Genomic DNA, 10,173 nt, shown 5'->3' on the forward strand with positions numbered 1-10,173 from the left:
ATATATATATAGATATATATATAGATATATATATAGATATAGATATATATATATATAAAAATAAGTTTTTTTTTGTTTGTTTTATTTTCCCAATTTGGTTTTCGTGTAATTTGGCACGCCTCAGCCTTTTCACCATATTTCTATTCCGTATGAAAGGCTTCTTGACAGCCACCCTTCCACTGAGACCATTTCTAATGAGGCTTCAGTGAACAGTTGGTGACTCAACTAAAGGACCAATTTCATTTCTTTCTTTCTCAGGATACACTGCTCACTATGCCGAAATATTCCAAGTTTTTACCTAATGGCTGTTGGGAATCACCATGTTGGTGCAAACACACTATTTTATGCCTGTCAAACTGTGTGAACATTGGATTTTTTTTTTTTTTTCATGGATTCGACTAGGGCTGTGCGATATGACCAAAATCTCATATCCGGATATAAGAATTCTATCGTCCCGATAACGATATGTAACATTTTCTGTAAATTCTGTGAATCTCGTGCAGCTTGACTTGCGGGAAGTGTTAACAGCTGCGCGTCATGTAGCTGGAGTCGAGTGTTTTAACAGAAGCATGAAACGATACATTTTTTAGCCATAAGTTGTAACAGCCGCCGTTTTCTTTGTGAGTATTTATTACACGGCGTGCTGCGGGGAAAAGCCTGTTCTAACGTTTGAGTCTAAGGTTTATTTTTTTAGCACCTGGCGGCTCTTTTTTTTACTTCTCATCCGTCAATAATCTGCTCTTTCACGTGATTCAGTTTATTTTGAAAATTCTCAACAGGATCTTGAGCTTTATTGTGAAAGGTTTGTGTGGAACATAAACAAGCGGACACGCGATGGTGTTACCGTCATTGTTGCTAACCATAAAGCATAAAAACAGGCGCTTGTCCGTCTGTAGTGTGGTTATATTAAATATAAGAGAAAGAGAGAACTTTAAGAAATTAATATAGCCACTACAGTGACCATCAAAACGATGAAAAAAAATATTGCTGTAAACAGTTTATTTTGTGACACCACGAAATAAACAATAGCATAAAATGAAACAATAGACGTTTTGTCATCCGATATATATCGTTATATCGAACAGCCCTAGATTCGACTAAAACGAGAACAAATTGTGTATTTTTGGGACAGGCTGCCAGTAAAAATGTTTAACCAATTTTAAAATGTATAATTTAAAATTGGTTATTTGCTAAGTTGTCTGTTTTCTGAAGGCATGTCATTGGTTCGTCACTTGATTTAAGTGCCTTTGATATGCTTGAATTATACATATATCAGTTTTATTATAAACATCTACAGTACAGTGTGAATACAAAGCTGCAAGCTAGTTATCCTCACCAAAGCCCAAATACATGTCTTCAAATGATAGTTTAAACATTAAGATACATGAAAAACTGGAGTTTTATCTAGTAACTGTCACTGTTTTTTGTTTGCTTTGTTTCTATCATTTATTTATTTTTTGCCATTTTTTTTAATGACAGTATTTACTGTACTTAAAAACATTTTGACTGTGTAAACACTTCTGTTATGCAGTCCTGTGGAAAACTGAGTACACCATTTGATCCAGTAGCTTGTAGATCCAAGATTCCACCACAGAATTTCAATCAGGTTGAGGTCTTAACTTTGAGCTGTTGCCTCAGCTTGATTGTTGTCATTCTTAGCTGTTCTGTTGTGGATTTGCTGCTGTGCTTGGGGTCATTGTCTTGCTGCATGAACCAATTTGGGCCAGGCTTTATCTGTCAGACAGATGGCCTTACATTTGAATCTAGAATACTTTGATACACAGAGGGGAATGGCTTGTCCATGTCTGTTTTCATAAACAAATGCGAAACGTTAATGACTTAAGCTTAACTATTTGGTGTGCAACAGTTTGGCCTGTTTTTGTTTTTTGTTTTGTTTTGGTTTTTTTTAAAAAAGGATAGTTAAATATGATTTTCTGTCACACCCCAGTGTAAGTAATGATCTGATCATGGCCACACTTGTGCAAACTGTCTGGTTATGCCGCCGGACGCTGGCCTTTTGAGGTGGCAGTTTTTTCAGACTTACATGTGCTGCTGAGTTTATTAATTTTGTATATTAAAATACTCTGCTGGTATTTACAGTATCTGTGGGCGCAGCGAGATAAAGCTGAGCAGGTGTCTTGTCAAAGTTACGCAGTAGTGTTGGCTGTGGGCAGTCAGCGGGACACATGGCAGAGGAAGGCAACAAGCTGACACTGAGGCGCCTGGAGGCACCGATCCACAAGTTCATTAAAGTGGCTCTGCCCACAGACCTGGAGAGACTGCAGAAACACCATAACAACATACTGAAGGTGACGGCTCAAATCTGGCTGCACACAGGATCACAACCTCACTTTCAAACTCTTACTTCCAGCCTTCAGATAAATAACTCCTAGTTTCTTTCACAGTACCAGCATACCCAGCAATGGGATCGCCTTCATCAGGAGCATATTAATGCCAGCAGAACTGTTCAGGTATGAAGTGATAACCTGTGAAGTAAATAGAAAAGCAGAGGCGTGTTTGTGTGTATGTGTTTTAGTGAATGTGACAATTGTTTAGAGGATGACATGACTCACCGCCTATTGAAATTCCTGAACAAGCATGACTCTGCGTATTATATTTTTTGTCTCCAAAATGTGCACCCCATGACCTCTTTAAATATCGGATCTTGATGTTTCTGATCTGTGCCTGTCATGTTGTTCCAGTTTGAAGATCGAAGTAAAGACAGAGTAAAAGGGCAGCAACCAGTATCTTTATCCAGTGTTTAAACAGACAGCATTTGTTGTGACGTCTGAATGAAGGAGAAATGTGTCAGTCATCGTTACCAAGCCTGTTTGAAATGATCTGTGACTCAAACAGATGCCTTTTGAAGCGTGCCAGTATATTAAAACGAATACTGATTTGTGTGGAATAAGAGTCACTGAGCAACAGAAAAACAGCAGCTTCGCAGAGACAAGTACTCAACATAAGGTCCAGCTACTTTCAGGCACACCTTTTGCTCTTCCTCAGCAGATAGTGTTGATGGAGTATTGTTATAACTCTGCTGGGCGGGCTGGCTGGCAGGCAGGCAGGCAACACAGACACCCAAGTTTGTGAATGTGATAACTCGAGAGCGAAGCAATGTAGGACTTTTAAATTGATACCGTAGGTATCGATAAATCCCAGATGACTTTGAATCTCGGTGACCTTGATCTGAAGGTTGAAGGTGAGAGGTCAAGTTTTCTGAAAGTCTTGTGAATGCAATACCTTGAGAACGAGGGGACGTGGGGTTTTGGAATTCATACCTTCAGTGTACTAGGAGGCTGAGGGGTACCACTGGCCACTGCCAGTATTTTTTTATTTATTTATTGTTTTACAGTTGTGATGGAGGTGATTTGACAGTGAAGTATCCAACAGCAGAAACCACTTTTGAGACTGAAGTCTCCCTCTCTATGTCACCAGCTACCCTGCATGATGTTGATGACAAGAAAATTGCCTCCTGTTGAGCAAATCAATAGCAACGAAATCTGTTCAGCTGGAATTAACAGCATGTGTACATATACACAAACACATACTTTTGGAAACAGCGTTATCTATATAAATTTACTAAATCAGGACAAGAAAAGAGCTGCTGCTAAACCTAGAATCCATCTTTTTTGTGTTGTGTCCGCATGTGTGTGAACTTGTTCACATAGTGAGTGTGAAATGCCTCAGGGGATGTTGTTGCCTAGAAGCCACCATGTCTCTGAAGGTGAAATAACTCCAAACAGGCACACATCTATCCTCTCACCATTACCCGGCGAACCCTCAGGGGTCCACACAGAGTGCTTTCCCATGTCTTCATGGTGTAAATCCAGAGTAGGAGTTTGTCTGCCCTGCTTTAGATGTTTGTCTGTGTGCTTAATGTTCAAACATAGGAAAATAGGTTGGTTTATGTCATTCAGAGTTCCTATTTTGATCATTGGCACTGCATGCTTATGTTGATTTATTTTATCTGTTTGGAAAAAAGCCTGTTTTCCCACCCATCACCATAACATACTCTCCAGCTAGCCTAGCACCAAGCTAACTCCCAAGAGAAGATTGCAGACAGACCTCAGTAGCCCCACTTTTGCCACACGAGCTACTGCAAACACTTTAACACAGGAGAGCAGAGTCTGTACTGTTTTTATTTGCGGCATTTGTGTTTGAACTACATACAGTCACAGTTAATTTGCAGGCTAAAAGGCACATGACCTTTAGTGTGTTGGGGTTTTTTGGTGTTTTTTTTGGTTTTTGGGTTTTTTTTGCTTCTGTGAACAAGGATATGCATATGCATATTCATGTCATGTAATTAGCAGAATGTGTTATTGGCACATCTCTGACAACAAGACAAAACGACAAAAACCTGTGAACCCAGGTCATGCTGCTGCCTGCAGGGATGATCGCTGCGATGTTCCTCAGCCTCATATCTAAAGCTTGCACCACTCTTCTTTTATATTCTGCTAGGAAAAAACCCCCAATATGGGTGCAACAATGTATTGAAATACATGAAAGCGTACATAGAAATACAGAATCTGAGGCATATCAGAGTTTGTACAGTTCTAACAAGCTTGAACGTTAATACTTTGTATGACAACCTTTATTCTTCAACATAGCCTGAACTCTCTTAGCCAGATTTCTTCTCATTCAAAGCTCTTCTTTGGGTGTTGTCTGCCTTTTCTTCCATTCTCTGTCAAGGTGATCCCACACTGCTCCAATAAGGTTGAGGTGCGGGTTCTGGGGAGGCCAGTCCGTGACTGATAGTGATGGGATGTTTGCTTTTCTATCCAATTAAATTAACAGACAACTTAGTTAATTTATGTGTAAACACAACACTAGTTAATCTCTTGAGTTTGGGGCCTTGCTATGCTTGAATTACTCGGTGGTCAGTGCTAAGTGGTTTAAGAAACAAACATTTAATTCAGTTTTATTTATATAGCGCCAAATCACAACTACAGTTGCCTCAAGGTGCTTTTTATTGCAAGGTAGACCCTACAATAATACATAAAGTGAAAAACCCAACAATCATATGACGTTCCTATGAGCAAGCACTTTGGTGACAGTGGGAAGGAAAAACTCCCTTTTAACAGGAAGAAACCTCCAGCAGAACCAGGCTCAGGGAGGGGCGGCCATCTGCCGCGACTGGTTGGGATGAGGGAGGAAGACGGGATAAAGGACATGCTGTGGAAGAGAGACAGAGATTAATAACAAATATGATTCAATGCAGAGAGGTCTATTAACACACTGAGTGGTAATCAGTGATAATCGACAGGTACAAGAACACGACTGAAACGGAGTAAAATCAGTCCAAAGACAAAAATTAAATTAAAATTAAAAAATAACAGGACAGTCTGATTGCTTGGAAGTAAAATATGAAGGCTCAAAACCTTTGCATAATACTCTAGTTCGCATCATTTTGGCAATACAACACAGTGTGTGTGTGTGTGTGTGTGTGTGTGTGTGTGTGTGTGTGTGTGTGTGTGTGTGTGTGTGTGTCATTTAGCCAATTGCTAAATGAACAACAACTTGTGTTTTCTCTTGAATTCAACTGATGTTATGTGTAAAGTAAAAATCATTTTGTTTCCTATTGTGTGAACGGTTTATATGTTTTTGGGCAGAATTGGTTTCAGTGATGGAATATATGATTGTTTTAGCTGTGAGTTGAATATAGTGAACTGTAAGGCACCTGCTCAAAGCACCAAAGTGGAAAAAAAAAAAAGTTTAAAAATCTCATCAGAAGCATGTTTCTTCACAGAAATCATTGAATTCAATTCATTTTTAATTGTATAATGTCAACTCACAACAACGGTTGCTTCAAGGCGCTTTATATTGTAAGGTAAAGACCCTACGATAATACAGAGAACTAACATATGACCCCCTATGAGCAGGTGCTGTGGCGACAGAGGGATGGCTCAGGCAGGGGCAGCCAGCTGTTGCCACTGGTTCGGGATAAGGGGAGGGGGACAGGACAAAGTAACCATAGTGGTGTGTAAACGCATAATGAGTGAAAAATGTGCGTCAACAAGAAACATTAATCGTGGGAAGCCCCCATCAATGTAATTAAGAGAGGATTCAGGGTCACATGATCCAGCCCTAACTATATGCTGTATCATCTTAAAAGTAGAGAGTTTGTCTGTCTCCCAAATCCAAACTGGAAGCTGGTTTCACAGAAAGGGGGCCTGGAAACTGAAGGCTCTGCCCCCCCCCCCCTTAAATATTCTGGGAACCACAAGTAAACCTGCAGTCAGAGCAAAGTGCTCTTTTTGGGTGATATAAATCATGACCTGGTTGCTCAGAAAACTTAACATTGTGACCAAGAACCATTTTAATTGTTACTGAACTACACCCTGCAGACGTATCACAGTGCATCTACTGATGATGACGTGCTTGTGCTCTTGACAGGGTGACAGGATTTAATGTAAACGTTAAGGACTCCCCATCGGCTGAGCTATAATGTCAGGTAGCTGTGAGCTTCCTTTAGCTGGCGGATGTAGACAGCAGAAAGAAAGTAGTTTTTTTTTTGTTTTTTTTGTTTTTTTTTAAATGTCACCCGATCATGTTTTGTGCTTTGAACACAGAGTGAATGCCATCTAGTTCCATTAAATGAGGGAAGAAAGAAATTTCACAACTCTCATCCAAACAGTCTTTACAACTGGAGTGTCTGCATGCCAGAGGGAAAATGTATGTTTGATATTGAGATGATTTGAGATGTTACTATTTCCATACAGATTGGAGATTTTGGATTTGTTATGCCACGTCTGCCTCGTCACATTTTCTATTTTTTATTTTTTTTCTTGCATGTTTTGTTTTGGCAGTGACGGCTGTATTTAACCACAGGTTTGCTTGTCCTTCTGGCCGTCCAAGTGTCCCTTCTCCCTCACATTCATACCACTCACTGTCATTCAAACTGAAAAATGTTCTCTTCTTCTGCGCCTCTGCAGCAGCTGAGAGCCAACATGAGAGAGATGGAGAAGCTGTGCACTCGGGTCCGTGCTGAAGACGCCGACGCTCTGGAAGCGCTCATCAAGCCGGTCAGAGACAGGGCGTCAGCCGCTGCACAGGACTTCCTCCGTTTGCACTCTAACCCCGAGCCTCAGCCCGCTCCAGCGTCACCACCTGCCACTCATTCATCCAGCTGTGCATCCAGTAGCTGCCACACTGATGACAATACGGGCGACGTACCAGGATTTGGCAGGCAAAGCCAGGTCCAGCTCCCAGAAATCCCTCCTGATCAGAGAGCAGCTGAGTCCTGGGATAACCTGGAAGAGGTATGCACGTCTGGAACAAGCTTTAGTCTGCAAGTCATAGTCGGATATGTTCTAATTGTTAGGTAAGCTGTATGTACGGTATCTATTTATCATGTCCTTGGGAATATTCACAAATGTCGAGCTTTAAGCCTGTGTGCTGATTATAAATAAAAAATCATTTGTCCGTTATGGTGGGGTGTTATTATCCTACAAGTTTTGACTTATTTCTTTGCTGTGATCTCATAGCAAACAAAGAAGTCGATTTATTGTTTCAGGCATGCAATTTCAATCTCTCTTTTTTTTCTTCTTCTTTTTAGGCCTAATAGGATAATAGCAAACCAACAAAACTATGCCTTACATTTGTTGCTGTATCCACAGTCGCTGCTATTGACTGGGTGGTGTTCTGTGGTCCTTTTTAGTGTGCTGATAGAGAAGCATAGGGTGAGGGGTTTCTCGTATGCATGAACTCTCACCTGGAAAAAGACTTTAAAAGCAACACAGCGGGCGTTTTTTTTCACAGGCGACATGTCATAGTTATCAGCATGGTACGAGAACCCTGAAACTCACACAGCTAAATTTAAATTCATGATTTATTTCACATGTATGCCATGATATCTGTTCCTGCAGACACATTTAGATCTATAGCACATCCTAATTAGTCACTCTCGTTAATGCAGTTATGAATCCCATTCACTGACAGTCTGGACACTTTGTAGCTGTAGATTTGTACGATAAGCACCTCAAACAAATCAATACAGCATTTTAATTTTTTTTTTCTTCCCCCTTTCAGGATCTGAAGGAGCTGAGCGGTTTGGTGACAGAGTTTTCTATCCTCGTCCATGTGAGTACAAACGCTCAGCTCTGCATTTCTTTGTCTACATGTGTGCACAGTCACCCCTGTGAACAAAAACAATGTGATAGAGGTCTGTGCACCTCCAGGAGGTGGGTGGTGTGTATTTGACCTGTGTGCGCGTGCTCGCTTGCGTTGCTTGGTAAGGCCCCACTGAGACAAGCTTACACAGAGCAGCTCCGGAGTAGTGCTGGGGCCCCAGAGGCCCTTCAGCAGAGGAGAGATTCAGAAGTAGATGAGTGAGAGTGAAGCAGGGAGAAGGGGGGCAGGTTTTCACAGGGGGAGGAGAGAGGAGGGGAAACAAGGGATACATCGGAGCAGGTGGAGAACAGACGGCTCAGATTATCAGTCTTATCCTTAGGGATGGAGGGAGGCTGAGTGAAGGAGAGATTAACAGTGAAGAGGAGGGCGGGTAAAGATGTAGCTAGGCTGAAAAAACACAAAGAGGCACGGGGAGGGGGTGTGGCAGAAAGAGCATAGACATGTTGTGGTGTCTCAAGGGTGAAAGGAGCCGTTAGGGGAGTAATATTCCAGCACTCAGCCACAGTGGAAATACTGAGTGAGTGTGAGTGTGTGGTTGTGTCTGTACATGCGTCATGTTTGTGTCTGTTCCGATGTTGGGGCGCCTTCAGGCTTATCTGTATGTTTCTGTGTCTGTACTGAGGCAGAAACACAGCATGAAATTAATTCCCATTACAGTATTATAATAATAGAGCTGTCTGATTGTTTTGGAATTACTGGTGTTAAATGTTATAAACTAACAGCTACGAGGATCTTTTAAACATTCACCAAAACTCATGAACACAGTCAGAACATGGTTAACGTCAAATAACTGTTCTAGTCAAGATTCTTTCTTTTGTGAGTGCTGTTATTATATCTGGTTATATTAGGATATTTTTCTTTTAAAACAAAAGTGAACAGTGGGTCATGATCACTTTTAATGGGAGAGTTACATTAACAGTTTTGGACTTGGGCACTTTTGGTGGAGCTAAAAAAGGAGCTAAAGCTTTTTTTCCCCACTTTTTTCTGACATTTTACTGGTTAAATTATTAGTAAAAGCCAAATCTGCAAATTTTTGATTAATCAGAGTAATTATAATAATTGGTTGTTGCCGCTCATTTTATCCCAATTCTCTGTGCCACTGCAGCTTTTAAGCTGGAAAGAAGAATGGTGCAGAAAATGAAAATGTGAAAAATCTAACACACGATCTCTAAGTCTAGGGTTACAGGTTTAAAATCTCCGAAAACCATCACAAAATAACAGGAAGCTTTCACGCGGGTATTCATAAGAGAAGCGGATTTTTAGTTCGCGAGAATGAAAGAAAGAGAAAGAAAGAAACCGTTTTGAGGAAGAAAAATGCTCCGGTTGTTATTTGGTCACTGTGTCCATCCAACCCTCACATGGAGAGAGACAGCTGCCACTCTGAATATTTCATGAGATCTACACAATGCCACACACACACACGCACACACCATATGACCCCCACCCTCACTGAAATCTCCCTTGAATATACCTGCAGCCTCCAAACACACCCCTCTGTTGTTAACTTGTCCTGCGGAGCAGAATTTGGATGGGTAAAAAAATATCTGCACAACAATTGTGCTTACACGTGTGTCTGTGTGCGCGTGTTTGTAAGTGAATCTGCTTGCTAGCATATGAGTGTGTGTTAATACGTGTTGTGTGTGTCTAACCCCTGCGCATCAGTCCCAGCAGGAGAAGATTGACAGCATAGAGGACAACGTCAACACAGCCGCTGCCAACGTGGAGGAGGGGACCAAGAGCCTGGGGAAGGTGTGTATTAATGTGTGTGTGCTGATAATCTGATGTGTGTGCATGTGTTTGGGAGATGGGGAGATCGATGGCACTTTGCCTCCCAGCCATTCCACAGCGTTTGTCCCTATTGATCTGTTCGAATACGGAGGAAAGCTGCAATTAAGGAAATAGAGAGAGGAGAGGGATGGAGAGAGGCGGGATAAGAGGGGCGACAAGAGACAAGAAGAGAAGTTTGCTTGTATGTTTGCACGTGTGTGTGTGTGTGTGTGTGTGTGTGTGTGTGTGTGTGTGTGTGTGTGTGTGTGTGTG

The 10,173-nt window shown here is 41.4% G+C and overlaps 1 protein-coding gene across 6 annotated transcripts in view; it reads left to right on the forward strand.

Annotated features, from left to right (window-relative positions):
- The window catches only part of LOC102298258 (syntaxin-17), an 11,871-nt gene extending 1,776 nt beyond the window's left edge, over positions 1–10,095 (forward strand). For 5 of the 6 annotated variants that reach the window (XM_042226816.1, XM_042226818.1, XM_005937566.3 and 2 more), the window contains 5 exons: positions 2,101–2,309; positions 2,406–2,471; positions 6,936–7,262; positions 8,032–8,082; positions 9,796–10,095. In XM_042226816.1, the coding sequence (XP_042082750.1) occupies positions 2,187–2,309; positions 2,406–2,471; positions 6,936–7,262; positions 8,032–8,082; positions 9,796–9,915 (687 nt within the window). In that variant the 5' untranslated portion in view covers positions 2,101–2,186 and the 3' untranslated portion in view covers positions 9,916–10,095. The other variant, XM_042226819.1, reaches the window with a different exon arrangement.
- Positions 10,096–10,173: the final 78 nt, after the last annotated feature.

This window comes from Haplochromis burtoni, unplaced genomic scaffold (assembly GCF_018398535.1).
Source record: "Haplochromis burtoni strain Fernald_Lab_line unplaced genomic scaffold, NCSU_Asbu1 Contig_230, whole genome shotgun sequence".
In the NCBI taxonomy this organism is placed as follows: domain Eukaryota; kingdom Metazoa; phylum Chordata; class Actinopteri; order Cichliformes; family Cichlidae; genus Haplochromis; species Haplochromis burtoni.